The 20121-nt window shown below is 37.3% G+C and overlaps 1 protein-coding gene across 7 annotated transcripts in view; it reads right to left on the minus strand.

Annotated features, from left to right (window-relative positions):
* DLG2 (discs large MAGUK scaffold protein 2) overlaps nucleotides 1-20121 on the minus strand; it is an 883769-nt gene that overhangs the window by 630738 nt on the left and 232910 nt on the right. For 5 of the 7 annotated variants that reach the window (XM_032198439.1, XM_032198448.1, XM_032198472.1 and 2 more), the window contains exon 2: nucleotides 2344-2424. The exons of the other annotated variants lie outside the window; for them this stretch is intronic. In XM_032198439.1, the coding sequence (XP_032054330.1) occupies nucleotides 2344-2424 (81 nt within the window). The remainder of the gene's footprint in view (nucleotides 1-2343; nucleotides 2425-20121) is intronic. 7 annotated transcript variants of the gene reach the window in all.

Raw genomic sequence — 20121 nt, forward strand, 5'->3', positions numbered from 1 at the left:
TAATCCTTTGGTTTCAGTGGATTCTGTTTTACCATGCCAGACTGTAACTGGACTGCTCTGTTTGACTGCTGTGCAGTCCTCCTCTTTTTCTACTTTTTCAATCTCTGCAAGATCTGCAGATTTTGCCATCCATGAATTAATGTCACTTTCCAAGTAATTTGAGAAAATATTGAAATATGTTGTCCACAGCCAGTTCTAAATTGTGGGAGACTATCTCTCAGTATTTCCACGCAATGGTCATTTCTCATTGACTAGCACTTTGAGACATCAGCTAAGCAGTCCTTAATGAATATTATTTTGATAAAGTATACTGTTATTTATCTAAACAAGATACAATGTAATATTAAATCAAATGCTTTACAAAAGCCTAAACCACATTCAGGGCCATTCATCAAGCAAATTCACATTCTAAAATGAAGTTTATCTAACATAATTGCTTTGCTTTAAAACTATGCTGACTATCATTAATTTATTCTTACCATAAATTTATTCTTACACTTGCTTTCTTAGCTAAATCCTCATTAATCATTCCTGTATTTATCCAGGGATGACATCTAGCTAACCTGTTCTGTAGCATTATTTGAAAAAGAAAAATAAATAGTATGATACTCATACTCCGGAATTTCAAAAATATTCTAACAAATCTCTTCAATCTCTTTTTTTATGTCTCTTGGGTGAAAGTTATCAAGTAATGAGCCTTCTGATTTACTTATTTTATCACTGGCAGATGTTGTTTAACATGCTTTTAAAGATTCAGTGCCGTTTGCATAGTAGGGACACTGGATCTCCTACTACCATATGGGCCTGTTAAGGAGCAAATGGCACTTTCCTCCTACTGTGTGCCACTCAGTATTGAAGAGGTATTAGAGTTTTTGTTCATTACTATATGAATAAATGACACAATTAATTAAACAGTGACTGACTAGCTTCATTTCTCTTCTTTGAAGGTGTTAAAAAAAAAAAACAAACAGTAAAATTAGTTATGTGCATCCAAAATAAACCAAAAAATAAGCTTCATTAGACCTTTTACAAAATCCTAGGAGGCAGAAAATGAGTGTTCAGATACATACTGCAAGAGTTCTTATCCATTATATGTACCATTGAATTCATCCTGGGTTGCCACCTTAAGTGCCACATAGTTTTGGCCCTTACGTTTATGAAAATTACTTAGACATCATAAGCTGTTATAAATTGATGTCCATCTGGCAGAGAGCTCTGCCAGATGTAGGGTCACTCAGAATTATCACCTGCCTTATTTATCCCTGTGTCTTGTGAACTCTGAAATCAAAGGATAGCATTTTGAAAATCAACAATATATCCCTTTAGAATACTTTTACCAGAAATATCCCATTAGTGAGCATTATCCTGAAATCTTAACCTGTCTCCTTTTTCTCATGAGATTCCAAAGGACCTAGCTGGCAAGCAACCAAAATATCAAGTTTCTCTCTTGTCTATTACCATAATGGCAGGAGGTCATACACTGAAAACCGAGAACACAAATGCAGTGTAAAATAAACGGAATATTTTGATAATAGATATTTATGGAGGTTAGTAACATCATGCAACAAAGTCATTGGCTTTTCTGTTTGCTTGTTTGTTTGAATTAGATCTTTTTTACTTTTTTTTTTTTTTATACTAGTAGCTTCAGTGACAACTCCTTTACTGAAAGAGTTCTTTGATATATATATATATATATATATATATATATATATATAAAATAAAAATAAGTAAATAAAACAAATAAAACATCTTCGTCAATGCTGTTGTCTGTCAGGCTTCTCAGGTCCATGATAGCAGCACCATTCAGCACAAATATACTTAGTTTTCCTTTCCTGTATCTCAGGTTGGTCTTGCCTGTTACAACTAAGAGATTGATTGTATCACTGCAAGTCCAAAAGAGAATAAAGACATTAAGAAAAAGGTGAAATTTTCCTGATCACATGAGATATCTAAAATCTAGGCATTGACATGTTATTTGACCGTAAAGAAAGTATAGACAATGGAGAGAGACAAACATTTTTCTGTTATGATCCATCTCAATCGATAGGAGACATCCAAAACCAGTTGGAAGGACTGCATTCAGGAAGAGTCTCTCGATTGGCTATCACTTGTTCAGATGTCATAAGCCAGGTGAAGCCAGTTGTTTTTCAAAAAGTCCAAATTTTTTGCAGTTTGATCACTGAGGCAGAACCTCTTATATGGTACAGCATTTTGTCAGTTACTGAGGCATTCAATAAATAAATAAAAATAAATGTCAAAATTCTGAAGTAGCAGTCCAGAAACTATTTCCTTTCCTCACTTTTTTTTTTTTTTTTCTCCCACAGCTCAGTGCACTACTCTCACCTGTGCATTAGTCCATTCCATTTCAGGAAAAGGTCCCAGCTGAAGGCCTCTACCTGTGGGATTCTCTTCCTCTTGGCCTTTCTGGAAGTACATAGAGACATCTACTCAGGACATGTTCCAAACTCAGATTTTTCATTGTGTTTGCATACGGTGCTTAGTTGTGTGGTTTTGCTTCCCAGGTTGCTTTTCAGGGGTTAGGGGTCTTTCCTGCTATAATTGCTCTGGGAATATATCTGGCATGCCATTTATTCCCTTCAAGCTGTAAATTGGTGTTATTACCGGCTGAAGTTTCCAGAGGCTTTTTAATATAAATGAAATAATATTATACAATATTCAAAAAGGCAAGTAAATACTATTGCTTATAGGTATCTATTAAATAGCTGTTTTTCCTTCAAGGAAGAAAAATCAAGAGAGATATATTTTACAAGAATTAATGCTGCATTACTGTACTTCAGTATATTTTTAGTATGAAACATCTACCAATCTCAAGTAATTATTAGCAAATCAAGCAAAAATGCTATAAGGAATAAATAAACATTTTCTTGAAAGTCCATCCTTTTCTAGCTAAAATTAGAAATAACCCTGTTGCTTCCATATCTTAAAACCTACTCTAATTATCACTATGAATTTGTGAAGTTTTAACAGTAGGAAATTATATGTTTGTTTTTAATGAATATCAGGCTTCTTTTTGTGTGTGTGTGTGTATGAAATGGAAGTTCTGCAATGAATTCAGGCCCCTCACTAGGCATGAGTCAATGCCATTGCAGAAAACATGAGTTCCTACCAAACAACAATACAAGAGAGCTCTGTAAGTAAAAGAGAGAGATATGTTACAAGGATCACAGAGTTTGTTAACAGCAAAGCTATAATGTCTGTAGCTATGCATCCATTTTTTTTTTATTATTATCATTACTTATATATATGTTTATAATGTTTAATACCTGAAGTACTGAAAAGCATTTTTACAAAGCCTGTATTCTTTATGACGTTTATGTAATGTTTATCCTCACCTTGTAGTATACTACTTTATAGACTTTTTTTTTAAAAGACACTTTTAAAAGATAATAAGATACTCTTAATAATGTACTTTTAAAAGATACTACTTTTTTAATGCAAAAGGACAAACACTAGTATTTTTTCATTCTCACCTGCAAGATTATGTCTTTTTACCTGTAAGCATAAGACCACTAGGCTAACAAGGTATTCAGGGAAATCTTGAAACACTGTCAGTAAAAAGAATGGCTACTAATTGTAATAAATAAATAAATAAATAAATAAATAAATAAATAAAGTATAACATTTTAAATGTTAAGTATAGTCTAAAGAAAAGGGACTTCTAGCTCTGCTTGAAAGGATTACTGCTGTCATAAAACAGTATTATTAAGAACTGAGCATTTTACTGATGCTGTCAAACTTCAGGCATTTGGATGTACCAGCTGGGAGCAGAGTCCTTTGAGACATGGGAAACTCCTGAGTATGGTTCAAAGCTTAAATGCATGAAATTGCCCTTTGGAGGATGCATTCCTACCATGCCTTGTATAAGTAGGATGGATTTAGACCTGAATATTCAATTAAACTCATATAGACAGGATTTTTTTCACATGACAAAATCTGGAATATACAGTGTAATGAGTGGCTATGGATTCCCACACACGACCAAACCTACCAGTGGTAGGCTTGTCCACTAAATGGACAAGCCCACCAGGGCTTGTGCACTTCAACCATGGCATATGTTTAGTTTAGTTTAGTTTAGTTTGTAGAATGGATTCTGAAGACAAAAAGAAATGTAGAGATTCATAAACACAGGAGAAATGCTCATGGAGCACTAAGAACTGCTCTGAGGAAAGAAATATTAAGTGCAAAAATACAAGTAAGGAATGTATTTATGGAGATCATTAATTAAAGAGGAACCAAGAATGAGGTTCTGTTGAAAAACAGCTTTCCTTCAAAATATTAATAATATCTGAGTATAAGGTTATAACTAGTGTGCTGTAGTCATTGATGATAAGGCACCAGCAGAACTGTATCATTTTGGGGACACTGTGTTTTAAGGTAGATACTGAACAAAAATGAAGAATATATACAGAAGAGGAAAAAGAGTGATGAAGTGTTTAGAAATCACAGCCTAGGAAAGACCAAAGACAGGATATTACATGGGGATAGTGATCAGTTGCCTCCACTGAGGCCAGAAACCAAACATACCGTCCTAAACAGGACACTGTGGAAAATGTCCCTAACTGCTAGGAAGCTGAAACCTTGAAACAAACCCTTTCAAGCCCTCCATGCTATGACTCCATAGCTTTTCTCCATCAGAAATTTATTTCCTAGTAATTTCAGCAATTTTAATTCAGAATCAGATGAATTGCTGCCTGCCAACAGCAAAAGGCATATTTCCTTTGTGCTAATTTAATATATGTATATATATATACACCTGCTTTCAAAACATGATTGTACAAATTGCACTGAGTGGATCTATGGTATAGAAATGCAATCCCCTTTGTAAAAATAGGCTCTTGAATAAATTCTACTCAAACAGCAGTGAGGGAGTGCTTATAAAACAACATTAGTCTTAGGCATGATATAGTATGACAACCTTAAAGGTGAGCTAGCATGAGTTTCCCAAACAGTTTTCTAGTGTCATTAAATGCAGTAAGGTATCACTTTGTCTCCAGCTGTTGCTTCAGAAGGGTGTGGGTTCCCATCTGCCATTTCTGACAGCTACAGGAACATTTTATTCTTGCAGGACATCTAAAATAGCACCTCATGCCTATCTTAGACAACTGAACCTCACCCCAAAGAGTCTTCATTTTATTATTTTTAAGATCTTTTATTTAATAATAGACAGTGACATTGATACTAATGATATATGTTATAAATATATACTTTAAATATAAAGTTTTGGAGTTTTATTGTATAGAAAATTTAAATCTCCTGTTCTTTGATTAAAAAAACAAACAAACAAAAAGTGTTTCAGCTACCTTAAATGTTATGAACAACTATGATACCTATGATCCCTCAGGACAGATCACTCTAAAATAAAAACAAAAAACAGTCAAACTTTTACACAAGACCTAAAGACAAACTGTTTTCAGTGTTCAAGTATTCTTCTTCTGAATGGCTTGTATCCACCTAAACTGGACCACTGTCTGGAAAGCCGTGTGAATCTTTGGATTAAAGCAGGATGTATTTATTGCCATGGAAAAGGAATGGCACATATTCAATACTGGGAAGTCCAACAAAATTTACAAGAACATCAGACAGTATCCTACAAGTCAGCCACCCAAAGAAAACTGAGGAAAATAATGTTTTCTGCTTGAAAAAAAACTTCAGAAATTGAAGAAGATCATGTGAAAATCTCAAGGAACTATAAAATCCCTGACAAACTTACACGGAGGGCACTGAAGTATTGCTATGCCAAGTAACAGTAATAAAACAAAGGGAGGAGAGATGTGTAAAGACAAAGGGAGAAGAGATGTGTAAGGAAAATTGTGATACTATGTGTAAATAAGGCAAGAAAATCTGCCCTTACAGGAACTTCAGTATACTGAACGGTATCTGCAAACAACATTGTTAAATTCAAATACATTCCTTACACCAATGATGTATTTATGCAGAATTTACACACTCACAATTACAAGCAACACTAAAATCAGCATTTAGCAATGGGATGTTGAACTTTTGTGGCAAATAACTGCATTTAAGCTAAAAACCTCAATTATGTCAATGAGGGGAAGAGAAGTTTCAAGTAAAAGCTTAGAAATATATAGGAGGCTACGATTTCCTTTAAAAATTTGAGTCTTTCTTCTTGCCAACTTACAGCAGAATAATAAAAGCTTGATAGCACATTGGTGATGAGTCCAAAAATACTTTTAAAACAGGCAGGCTTGTGAATGAAATGAAAATTCAGGAGCAGCAGATGGGTTTAACTGCTGTTAAATGTGGAGTGGTTTCCAAGAACATGGTGTATGTAATAATAAATAGCCGGAGACATAAAGTTTCCCCAGTAGTTTAAATCCTGAGCATACGAGCTAAGTGAGGGCTTTCAAGATTTGGCTCACTGCAACATCCTTACATTTTCACCCTTGTCTACAGCAGCAAAAAATGCTTGTTATTGACAACGGGTGTCAGCAATGGGTGCAATTAAAGCTGTGCCGAGCAGTTTTACAAGCAGGCAGGTTTAACATGGGCTCTCTGAAACAAGAATAGTTCTTGGCTGCGCTCACAGGTTAATCACATTCAGCACCAGCATATTCATTGTCAGCAATGGATAATTATGCTAGTGTACACAATGCCTCAATTTGTGCATATGTTTTACATAATAACCATGCTATGAATTGCCTTCCCTTCTAATTCTTGATCTGGATGCAGGAATTGGGATGGCATGCTACATCCAGGATTTCTGCAGCGAGGGTCTGACTGCCTCCATGTCTCATGCTCTGTTGGTTTAAAGCAAAAGTGAAGTCCCAAAGGCCCAGCAAAGCAGGCAGCAGCTTTTCCATGTGCACTTAAAACAGTTCTGGCTTCATCTCCCAAACCACCAGAAAATGGTTTTGTCAAGTGGCAGCTGTAACTAAGTCAAAGCTGCACTTGTTACCCAGTATCATTATATTTGACTGACACAAATATTTGTGACACAGAATAAAACTGGAACTTATAAAGCCATCCAGCATTGAACAAAGACATAGTCAAGGAAGGGTTCAAAAGAATGAGAGAAATTGAGAGAGAGCAGAAATCTATTTTGGGACTAAAGCCCAGAAAAATAAATAAAGAAATAAATAATCACGCCTTTTCTCTTCAGTTAAGCCAATTGCTTCTGTAAAAACAAAAGGTTTGGGAGGAACTGTGGAGAAGAACAGTGCTGGGTCCAAAGAAGCCTCTGGAATTCAGTCAGACCTGTGCTTTAATGTATGAATCTGCCTGTAGAGAGGCAGCAGGGATCTTGGTTAGTCAGTGTATAGTATCAGTACCTGCTGAATACTATCTTGGATGAGCTGGAGGGAATGGGATTAGTATGGGAACAAGTGCAAGAAAAGAAAGGTGAGGAGTCAAGTGAAAGAACTGTATCAGACAAGAGCAGGGATGTCACAGCTTCACAGGGGATGCAGGGTACATGCTTGTTCTGTTGCCAGCCTATTACTTTTCACTGTTAGCCTAGAAAAATTGTGTTTCTATACTGGGATTCAAAAAAAACCTCTTTTTTTTTTTTTTTTTTTTTTTTTTTTTTTTTTTTCCCACTTAATTGTCTCTGTAAAACAAATACTGAAATAACTGTTGCAAAAACACAGCTCTTCAGTCCTATCCTTGGACACCGTTCATGAAATGGGAAAAAAGAATACAGGCTACTGATGCTTGTGTGGCATTCAGAGATCTGTCAGTGTGCAGGAGTCTTTCAAGAGATCTTCTCCATCCCTTGTGTGCACTTAGTGAGGCATAGCAAGAGCTCACTCTACTGCTTGGAAAACCCAGCCAGCATGCCTTTCATTCCCAGCCCCCAAATTAATGGTTAATAAACCACCGTATAGGCTCATATATTTTTGGTCAATCTAATAAATAAGCTTACTAGCAGAGTATGATTACTTCGGAGATTTCCAGAGCTGTTGCTTCAGACCAGAAGGTCTCACCAGAAACAGCCTTACTGCTGCTGTCAAACAGCTGTGAAACTGCTTGTTTTTGTTGTTCCCTGTTGATATTGCTGCTGGTACTGCTGGCTAGCTTAACCTGTGTAATATTGCAACTCCTCCTGGAAATGGCTGTACCTCCAAAAAAAGGCAGCTGAGCAGCAGGCTCAAGCCTGGACCCTCACTAGCCTAAATTTCAGTTGTTGGCTGAAGCCCTGGCTCTGGTTTGGATCAATCCAGCTGGTCTCTTCCAGGCCAAAACTGCTCTAGAAGGGACCAGGAGCCAGATCATGCAAACCCACTTCCTGTACAGCAGTGCAGACCCAGCCACATTCCACTACCAGAGGTGCATAATGTACTACCTGAAGTAAAATCACCCAGCACTTCTAATTGTAGAGTTTACTATGTCATATGTTGTGTTTTTGTTGTTGTTTTTTCCTCCATTTAGCAGTCACCAATGACTTTAAGGGTAGTTTCTAGAAATGCAAATATGCTTGTTTTCAGATTTCTGTTAATCAGGGCTATCAGCAATGATACAGTCTGATTGATTCTGCAACAGTGTTTTTTTCTTCGTTCTTTTGCTTGTTTGTTTTTAACATCCTTTTCACCAGCCATTTAGACAGGGAATTGTGAGAATAAGAGACTACATGATTAAACCTAATGTTTAGTGAAAACTACTTAAGCTCATGCTCAGTAAACTGTGGTCTCTTCTCAGATGTTTCTCAGCCAGTTGCACTAGGTACATCAAAAATTGATTTGATATGCATGAGCTCCTCTTTCACCTCCTAATAAAGTAAGGATAATAGTCAAGCACAAATACATAGGTTTGTCAGATTTTTCCCCTGAAAGTGTAAACACTATTTACTTTTTTTTTTCCCGAACAACCAACATGAGCCTCTTTTGCATTATATAGGCTGTATTTCTGGCATATCCTGCTTCAGATCAGCAATTTTGCTTTCCAGCTGAAGCCAATACAAAATGTTTTACATATTTTCTCATGGGTTGTTCACTCTAAATGACCTTAATTTTTTAATTTTTTTTTTTCTATAACATTTTGGAGATCATCTGCCCAACTTGTTTCAGCTTCAGGAGTTCTTCACTGAATTAGTAATAAGAGTTAAATACATGCCACAGCCAATTGTAGTTGTTATCCAGTTTCTTACCTTGAATCGGCATTGGCAGCATATCTCCTCTGAGACCACTGGTTATTAAAATATGGTTATCTGGAACAAAATTTAGGCTGTTTTTTTTTTTTTTTTTCTCCTAACTTTTTATCAAATGCATAAGAGACTTTTTCTACAACCAGCGACTCTTTTACAGGTTTATATGCAGTTTGTGAATCATAGAGTTTAACAAAGCAAAACAAAACAAAAACAAAAACAAAAAAAATGTTTTTTATCTGAGAAAAAGTGGGAATTTACCAAGCCATTTTGGCAATTGGTTTGTGGTCAGTATTAGCTTCTATTCATTTCCCATGAATAGTAATATCAGATATTTACACCCAACCATTTGAAGTCGCTGTACATATAGGAAACTTATGTTCAGTTTTTATTACCTGTAATGCAGAAGCTATTTCCAGGCTTTGCAGAGTGGAATAAGAGGATTGAAAGCAATTTAGTATTTCATCTATGAAGATCATAAAGATCCTGTAATTCTTTCACCTTCCCAAATTCGTTGGTAAGATTAATTTCCCTGTGTTGCTCTCCCTTCAAAGATAGCCATGTGTGTTGAGGTTACAGATGTTAACTTGGATCAGTGTGATGACCTACCAGTACTCCCAAAAAGCAAATAATGTAATACGTAAAAGGAGTTCATTCAGATTTGACTGAGCACCCCATTTTTTTCCAGAGAGAATCTGGTCGTGACTTTTTAACCTTTCTAGGTCCTACTGCTTGTGAGGATATCATAGATGTGCTTCCCACTGGAACATTTTAGTTGTCCAGCACAACTCAAATGACAATATAAGGAAAGAAGTGTTTTCCAGGGTTTGAATGAGCAGACTCATTTGTACTGTTTCTCTAAGACATCTGCTGATTCACCAAGCTCATAAAAACACCTGGCATAAATTTTCTCTGAAACATCATTCCTTTTTTTCTTAGCAAAGCTAATAAGTGTGCTTGCTCTGCTTATCCTTAAGGTAAGGGTCATTTACCTAACTGTACAAATTGGAGATTAGTTGGTGTCCATCATCCTCTGATGCTTCTGGAGGCTAGAATCATGCTCAGCCACTGAGATGAGTGTGTTTCTGCAATTTCAGTGCCAAAGAGACCTGTCTAGCCTTCATCTGTCACTGCTAAAAGGCAAAGGTTTCCTATGGCTGTGGTGTCATATCTACCACAGACACATTTGTAGATGCCTCAAATGCCCTATGACACATAAAATACTGCTAAATGTCTGTGGTTTGGCAGTTTTATTACTCTTGGAGAGTATTTTTTCAACTTCCACTCTGCATCCTTCATTTCTAGGAACACAGTTTCTTGATGAGGAAAGAAACTTTTTTTTTTTTTTTCTTTCAGCTAATAAAACATATGATTTCCTTGGTACCATTACCAGTGGAGTGTCCTCAAACATGCTATGCTGTTCATCCATCCAGTTAGTTCAATACTCCTTTAACGTTAAGGTTTCCTGAGTAAACTCTGCTCTTTGGAGTCCTCCCTCTCTGGTCAGCCTTTGCACACTTTGGACCATGCTGTTCAGTGGAGACAACACCTCATACTTTCCCTCCCTCCCTCAAGATCCCCAAGATCTGGAAAGCACTTCTTTAATGGGATATGTGCAGCACTGATCTCTTTTACTATTAATAGTAAATTTACTATCTAGTATCCAAACCTGTGCTTTTCTGACAATAAAAACATCTGTTTCTTACAATATAATGAAGTGTACACCATGTCCAACTTCATAAATGTCCCATTTACTTTCAGTTCAACATTGCATTTATCTCCTAACAAACTGCTGCTCATGTTCCTATGAGGATTTGTGTGAATAAAACACACTGTTTGCTCTTGCCAGCTTTTGCAAAGTGCTTTAATCAATCCTTCTTCCCACATGTTATCTTTTGTGGCACCCGGATCATTGGCTTCTGTTAACTAATGCTTTTGCAACTCCACATGCATTTTTGCTACGGTTGGAGTCGTGATGCCGTACACTTAGTTCTCTTCTCTTACACTACTGGGATTCTCATTTAGGATAATAGATATTCATCTATTACTCTGAGCCTGGTCTTCTTTTATTTGTCAAATTCTTACATCTTTCTTTCTGGGATTCCTTACCTTTGTTTACACTCCCAATTGCATGAGCTGTGTTGGGATAAGAATCCCTTCCCCACTATTTTCTGCTATAAGACAGCTAAGGGGTTTTGACGTGCTCTTGGAAGAACTCCAGTTAGATGACTGGGAGAAAACAAACACGGGGTGTAATACAGAATATAGACTTGTTGTGTGTCCATGGTGCACACCAAGGATCATCAGCGTGGGGAGCACAGCAGACTATGCTTACATCTCAATGCATATGTTCCAACATGATCTCTTAACACAGACTCAACCCTCCAGCAGTGCCAAATAGATCTTCACTCAGTTTCCTCAACTTTTTGTATCTCTGATTAAAACTACTATTGATATTTCATGCTTATAGGGTATTAAATATTCCTTGAGCTTCTTTACTTCAGTTTTATGGTCTCTTTGCCTGAGGCAACAAAACCTATCAAACATATCAAGTATTTCAAAACCAGGTATGATAAGAAAAGAAGCTGCCCTTTGCTGGTATTCACTGCCTGCACAACTATAGTGGTGTTGTTTTCATTGTCCTCCACCTTCCTGGAGAATTTCATTCCCAGTGAGGCTGGCTTTGAACTGTTTCACTCTCCTCCTCTATGTATTTTCTCTGTTCCTTTTAACTCCTTCTACAAATTGTGCTCAGCAATCCCTTGGTTCAACAACACTTGCAATAGGTCATCTTTAGACTATGTCTGGTTTCAGCAAGCTGGAAATAGTCAGAGAAATCTGATGTCACCTCCCATGACCCAGAGACTGTCTTACTAATGTAAACACAGAGGCATTCGCTGGCTGCCTCAGAGAGGACTAATTGAAAAGAGGTCTGTCATGAGACTCATTTAAAACGCATCCTACCTGTTTTAACATTAAATTTAAAGTATTTCTTTATAAGAAAATAAAGCAAATGTTACTACAGACAAAAGAAAAATAATTACAATGAAAAAACATTTGGGGAATATAACTGCTCTATTTTTAGTGCCTTCAGGGGCATAAATATGCATTTGAGAATTTGTGCTATATCTATATAAATAAAATACACTAAGTCAGAAATACATTGACAGGAAATCTTTGTGCTGTTTAATTTTAGCAGGATGCTAAGCATTAGAATTTGACCTCATGACTCAGGGGAAAAAAAAAATTAAAGAATAGAAATAATTGTTTTACATCAGGAGGTCCAACCTTCCTAGATTTAAAGGAGATACACTCTTTAAAGACTTTGCCAAATTTAATTGTTATAACAGTTAATCCCCCAAATGACAACAGAATAGAATTTTTATGAAGTTTCTTTCTGAATATTTCTCAATTCTCTTCAGATGAATTCTTGGTGAGTTAATATCTGTATCTCCTTTAAATACTCATAGCTCTTAAATAAAATGAACTCTTCTTTCTTCTGTCTTTAGGTTGGTATCTTTGGGATTTTGAAAGCCTGCAAATCTTCATATTATTTTGTGAGTCTACTGAGAATATATTTATACATACATTATGCTTATTTTATCTCTCTATATAATGTTTTCTGTATTGATTTCATGCAACAGCTCAGCAAGAATCTGCCTATCTTCAGAAGATGAAGGGATATGTATTTATTTGTATAAGAAAAAAGATACATCCACAGTTTGTCCTCTAAAATATTAATCCTCTTTCTGAGCTACTGCCCTGAAGAATGATGTCACTGAAAACAGAGAATTACAGAGCAACCACAAACACACAAGTAGTTGTACATCGTACTTGTAAAGCTCATTACCATGCACATGCCATTCACTGAATTTCATGACAGCAATAAAATGAACAGTGCCCTTTAATACCTTTACCATCACTTTTCACAAGAGTATACTATGTGCTTTTTTCACATAACTTCCCCTTATTCATTCTGCCTACACAAAGTAGCTCAAATTTCTTACAGCTGCCAGTCTCTCCCTACATGAGCACTAAACACCTCCCTAACCCTGCTCATCAGTCCTCTCACTCTGCTAACACCTGCATTCCTGAGAGACAGTTTCTCATGGCTGATGTGCACCTTTTGGAAAAACTGAATATGGGAGAGGTGGGAGATGGAGATGAAGAGATTAAGGGAGCATTGCATGAGAATGTGCACTGAAAATGTCATTGGTTCGCGTGATATGGGAGGACTGTAGACAATTCAGCTACATCACCAGATGACTGCAGCATCCGTAATCCCTGACAGATAGGCAAATGGTGCCCAGCCCTTTTCAAAAAACTTTGTGGGTGAAATTATCTCTGCAGTATTAAGCGGTATCATCAAAGTGTGATGTGTAATCAAGTGCTTGATACCAATGAGCTCATCCAAAAAAAAATGGGTGCCGATTTCATCTTACTAGCTCATGGGATACATGACTACAGGGTGTCTGTCACAAACTGTAGCTAAATTTGAAAAGTCATAGATCAGATTTATGACAAGATATGAATTGTTCAGGCATTATGCTTTAGAACGAGTACTTATCAGAATGGACAGAAATTTATAATCCCCTCTACATTGCAACACTTCGCTAAAGAAATATCAGAAATAAACCACTTTTAAAGATGAGATTTCTGGTCTGATTAAGAGGTTGCTGATCAGCAAGTCCTAAATCACTCTGACCATGTCCATGATAACGAGTGATCCTATTTTATACAAACATACACACACATCAACTGCACACAGGAGACAGAGCTAAGGTTGCCATGGGAACTTTACCTCCAGATTTTTTTGGTTTTGTGTGAGTAGAATAACACATATCTAATGTTTCAATAACTTAGCTTTACCTTGTAATTAACCGTGTCCACATTGTCTTTAAGCAGAAGCTCAGTTTATCTGGTGGGTGAATAGTACTGCCCCATGCAATAACTTTATTCAATATTTTCGAAACTTGGTTTTCTAAGCAGAAGATAATTTACACAGAAGTCACTGTGCAGGAATGACTCCAGTACAGTATAGAAATAGCCATCTCAGTGCTACACCATGTGGTTCAGCTGCTGATAAGGTAACCTCTACAGCAGCACTGAACTCAGCACAAGCTGTGTGGTTGCAACCTAGATTATGCTAGTTTTTGACATGGGTTGATGCTGAGGGATGTGAAGAAGCAGAACAGGCCCTGCTACCTCCCCTTCACCAGCAGCCATCGCCACACACACCTTTAATCCACACAAGGAGCACCTGCAATGCCCAGCCTTGTTTGCCACGGTTGTCCTCCATTCACTCTTTCTTCTTCAAGCTAGCTGTGAATGTAGGAATACATTATAAACTTAGTCTAAACTTAGCCTTTGGGTTTTCAGAGGTGCTGGCCTACAAACTTCATTGATGTTAGCAGTTGAAAGTATGCAGCAAGTAGCTTTCCTCGGCACGTTTTCCCTGCAGACCAGGGCTCTTGGATCTTAGAGAAGTTGCGTGAAGGTACCAGAAAACAGGAATGGTCACTAAAGTGAAAAGTCCAGAGAAGAGGATGCTGAGGGGAGACATCATCACTCTCTACATCTGCCTGAAAGGAGGCTGCAGCAAGGAGAGTGTTGGTCTCTTTTCTCAGGTGAATCTTGGAGGTCTTTTCCAACTTGTGTGATTATATGATTCTAAAGGGAAATGCAGTTTTTTTTTGTGCTATCTCCAGAATAAGGCATACTAGAAAACAAAACAAGCAAACAACAGACTTTCCTCCACTTTTGAACATGTTGCTTCCTCTAGAGACTTGGACCTTGCCACATATTGTACCCAAAAAAAAGGATTCTAGCACTGTGCAATCATTATTGATCTAACTGCAGCAACAGTGCAGTTACTGACCCCAAGAAAATTAGCTTTATAGCCTGCAGTTGTGATACATATAAAGATATGTCTGTCACTACTGCAGACATGGAAAATGTGCTTTCTGAAGAGCCAGCTGGTGTACTCAAGGGGAAAGGAACTGAGAAGAAAACCAAGTCTTTGGCACTGTAGTGAAATGAGACCCTACCATATAGGTCTGTGCTGAGGAACGAGTTTACTTAAAATATTCAGTATAAGTCTCCTCCCTAAAGGAATAGCACTTAATACATGTTAAAATATAATTGTATAATTGGAACTCAAGTGTTTGGGTTATGTAAAAGGTGCTGTAGGCGTATCAGCTTAGACAGAGGTAATTAGATCTTGTATATTAACGTTTTTTCCTTAAAGGGATATTCAGCATTTAAAAAAAAAAAAAAAAAAATGTTGGGAATGCTGAAGCCTAAAAACTTGAGGTGGAAAAAAGGTGCTGTTTGGAACTCCGAGTTTAGCCCTGTGTTTGCTTTGTTCCTAACTCTGTCACTGACTGGACTGTAAAAATATTTTTGCAGTAGATTGCCTGATTAACACAACCCCAGCTGGGTGCCCACACAATGGCAACACTGCTACTGCTTTTGGTGAAATCAGCATAAAACTGAATTGTCAGTAAGCATCAATCATGGTCTGAAAATAGGACTAGATAGTAGCATTAAATAATACAATAGTTTGCATGTATATGTAGTAACAGGTCATACACTGAAGCCACAGAAGTCTGTGGTAGGGCCAGAAATAGAAGAAAACAGAGCTTTAATGCCTCCTTGAGGCACGGGTTAACATTTTATACAGAAAAGAATAAACAGCCACACATCACTGCTTAGCTCCGTCAATCTAAGTATACAATAAAAACAAATATGATTTTACTCACAATAAGTCAAATGACAATCAATGGCTCTACAGCTTTTGAGTATCCAATTGAAGTCCTTGAAAAGGCAAGTGGATGTGCAGGATAGTAGGTTAATACTCCAACACAGGATGTGGATAGAGAAGTGTCACTGACTTCTTGGGTTTTCAATTATATTGCAAAGATTCCTACAGAAGAGGACCTATTAAGTTTGAAAAGGATATACTGCATCTCTAGAAAGTGAAGCAACAGAACACAGGTGAAGGCTGTTGTCAATTTTATTTTGTTTCATTTTTCTTAAGATAAAAGGAAAGTACAGTTCTTCAAGCTGGGGTGGGGGGCGGGGTGAGGAGAGGGAAATCACATGTTCAAAAGCTTTACCTACATGTAGTATTTTCTAATTTCATCACCATTATCCAACCTATTTTTGTCTTTTCAAATAAAAGAAAAAATATGCTATTGAAGACACTCCAGGAGAAGAACCCAGACCTGAGGCTTCTCATTAAGAAATTTGTACCCAACTTCGGAATCTCCAGATCCAAATAAAAATTTCTACTCAAATCAACAGAAGTTTAATTTGAACTACAAATGGCTCCCTAATTTCTTATTTCTCCCTCCATACAGTGCACATCAAAGACCACCCTATCTTTACAATGTGAAGCTTTGTGAGGAGTTTGAGAACAGTACAGATACTTTCTTTCTAGGTGAGTCAAAGCCTCTCTTGATAAATGTAGGGGAAAAAAAAGCTACTTTTTGGCTGTATCCTAAAAGTCTCAACAGATCAAGTATTGTGGATTGAAAAGAGCTGGGTGGCCTAAACAGAGCTCCCTCCTCAAGGCTCACCTGTATGAGAGGAAAGAAAAGCAAAAAACAGTCCCCAAGACAAAGTTTCAAAGTTTCTTGTCTTCCTTTACTTTTACCCACACCATGTATATGAGCAAGAGAGACAAAGCCCTTTTCCAGAGGCATTCCCAATGCAATTATCAGTCTGCTTTAGTGAATTTTGCTCCAAGGTTTGTGACTGGAAATTTTTACAGAACTACAATATTGCTGAAGTTGGAAGGCACCTCTGGGTTCATCTGGTCCAGCCCCTGCTCAAGCAAGGACACCCAGAGCAGGCTGCCCAGGACCATGTCCAGGCAGTTTCTGAAGGTCTCCAAGAAGGGAGACTCCACAACCACTCTGGGCAGCCTGTGCTGTTGAATGGAGTCAAATCTCTTAATTAAAAAATAGAGGGAAAATATTCAGACAAAACAAACAAACAAAAAAAAAAAGGCAGCAGTTACAGAACTCCTTTAAGAATTCAGGGCTTTTTTCACTTGTCATTTTTTCAAGGTGCATTTGTTCTAAAATGTGCTTTCTGTCGTTGGATTGTACCTGAAACTGATCTCTGTGGACATCAGCTGAACACAACAGCACATCTGGGAGCTGGGAATACCAACAAGTTGTCATGTCTGCATGCAGTCTGCACTCCTCAATAAAATGCTTTTCTTTTCTTTTGGGATCTCACCTCCTAACCAGTAAGTACGGGACAAATTCACTTCATTTTCAAAGCTTTACACACAGAAAATGTAACTTATAGAGTAACAAGTTCAAAAACTATTCAGTTCTTTCTGGTTTTCAGCACCTTCTCTTTTGTTTTGCTACAGCTACATTAGACACACTAATCTTTTTGGATGAAAAACAAAAACAATTCCATATTCATCATGTCAAGAAAATTAATTTTATCTTGAAGCTGGTGAATGAAAATTATCAAGACTTTTATTCACATGTAGAAAATAACAATATAATAGCTAAAGAATACCAAACAAATGTTCTATTTACTCTATCACTTTTGCACGCTTTATATGAAACTCAAAAAAGCCATCTAATTCATGTCTACTTTAGTCCTCCTTGGTAAATTTTGTGCCAAAATTTGTTGGCCCTAAATCCAACTGAAGTCCAAGAGAAACTGATGGACCATATTTAGTGGTCCACAAACTATAATTCTTGGATGATTTCTGGGGTTGTTTGGTTTTTGTTTGTTTGTCTTCCTAACTAATCTAAGCATGGTAGGAAAAGCAAGAGAAGGTGATCTGAGGTCTTGCACACTTTTAAATGGCAGCAATATATTCACACTAAGTATCCATCTTGGTGTGAAATGCCATGGTTCTTTAGGTGCCAACTCTGACTGAAGTCTGACTAAATTTTGTACACAAACACCTCAGTAGAAATCCCTGACCCTAAATCTTAAAGCTAAAACACACCAAAGGATAGGCATCTCATAAAATGTCTTTATCTTTACATTAGCCATTTATGTGTATTACCCAAATTTAGAACCACTAATGTGGAGGTGTTTCACTACAATATGTTTCTCATAATCTAACCAGGGGAATAAATTATGTGGGAAATTCAAAGTGAAATCTGCACCTTTTTCCTTTCTTGGGCTATTTTAATTTTACTAGCTCTTAGTTTAAGGAGTTAAAGAAAATCTTCATAGGAGGAGGAGGAGTTGAAGGAAACTCTTCTTCACAGAATCATAGAATCATTAAGGTAGGAAAAGACCTCCAAAATCATCTGGTCCTACCATCACACCACCAATGTCACCCACTAAACTATGTCCCTAAACACCACATCCAACCTTTCCTTAAACATCCTCAGGTGACCCCACCACCTCCCTGGGCAACCTGTTCCAATGCCTGACTGCTCTTTCTGAGCAGAAATGTCTCCTAATTTCCAACGTGAACCTCCCCTGGCACAACTTGAGGCCATTGCCTCTAGTTCTATAGCTAGTTATCCATGAGAAAAGGCTGACACCTAGCTCCCCACAACTTCCTTTCAGGAACTTTTAGAGAGCAATGAGGTCTGCCCTGAGCCTCCTCTTCTACAGACTAAACAACCCTAGTTCCCTCAGCCGTTCCTCATAGGACTTGTGTTTCAGGCCCCTCACCAGCTTCGTAACCCTTCTCTGGACACGCTCCAGGGCTTTGATGTCCTTCTTGTAGTGATGTACCCATCTTCTTAAGAAGGAGATATGTATATAAATTGGCAGGATGTTACTCATTAGAGTTTTTGACCAAAAAAAAAAAAAAAAAAAAATCTTGCTCTTTACTGCACCATTCAAAGTCCTGTTTGACTTCTCTTGCATAAGAAACCTCAGGGACTTGTCAACTAGCATGTTCTATATAAGGCAAATAGACCTCTGTATCACAAACTTTTTTACACTTTCAAATTCAGCTTTACAGCCTTAAACAGACATTCTTCTTCTTCCACCCACTACCTCATCCAAGGCCTACAGTCACCAAATTTTGAGAATATAAGAGTGGGAGTATTTCTAATGTAGCAGGTAAGTGTAAAGTGCAGAGCTTAGTGCCCTGTTATATATGTATGTACATGTATGTGAGAAGGTATGCACACATTTTTCTATTCCTGTCCACCATTTACTCCAGAAATTCTCTGTAAACTTCATTCTCTTTCCCAACCACATCCACTGACCTGGAGTCTAACAGTGAATTTTAAGTGAAATCCAGTAACAGCACAGAAAGCACATATACATATTTGAGAAGTAACACGAAGTAGTGAGATAAGATGTAGGGATGAACAAAGGAAGCACTGGGGGAAGAGAAGTACTGCATGGACAGATCCTTAGAAGATACTTAATTTTCATCAAAAGCAATAGGAGATGGTGCCCAAATTCTTTTGACAACATTGACCTTAAAGGCTCACAAACTCTGCTAGAGCTTTTCTTTCTGTTTTACAAATAGATCAACTAACCCATAAAAGGTGAAATCCTCACCCCTGTAACAGCAGCCCCTTCAATCTTAGCCCCTGGCAACACTCCCAATTTTATCAAAAGGGGTTACATTGATTCTCTGCACGTCTTTTGTGGAATCAATAGAAGAGAGAGAGTAAAACTCAGAATATTTAACCCATTTTCCCTTGTTTTAAACCCTGGATCACACTTCCCAAAAATCTTTCTGTTTTAGCTGAAGAAATATTTCACCTGGAACTGCTAAAAAGCATACCATTTCTTCTGCAAAATGAGGTGTATGGCTGCATGTTAAATCACTCTGCATTTCTCCCGCTTTCAGTGAAATTTTGATGAGGTGACTTATAGAGGTCCTTTCCAATCATCATTTTTATGATTCTGTGATTACTTTGTACACATTCTCATAATGTGAGCTGACCCTATCCTACCTGAGCTTCTCTCTTTTATGAAGAAACTGAAGATAGTAGAAGAAATATCATCAGACTATGGAACAACTAATTCTTATTTACTAACAG

Source organism: Aythya fuligula, chromosome 1, assembly GCF_009819795.1.
Source record: "Aythya fuligula isolate bAytFul2 chromosome 1, bAytFul2.pri, whole genome shotgun sequence".
NCBI lineage: Eukaryota > Metazoa > Chordata > Aves > Anseriformes > Anatidae > Aythya > Aythya fuligula.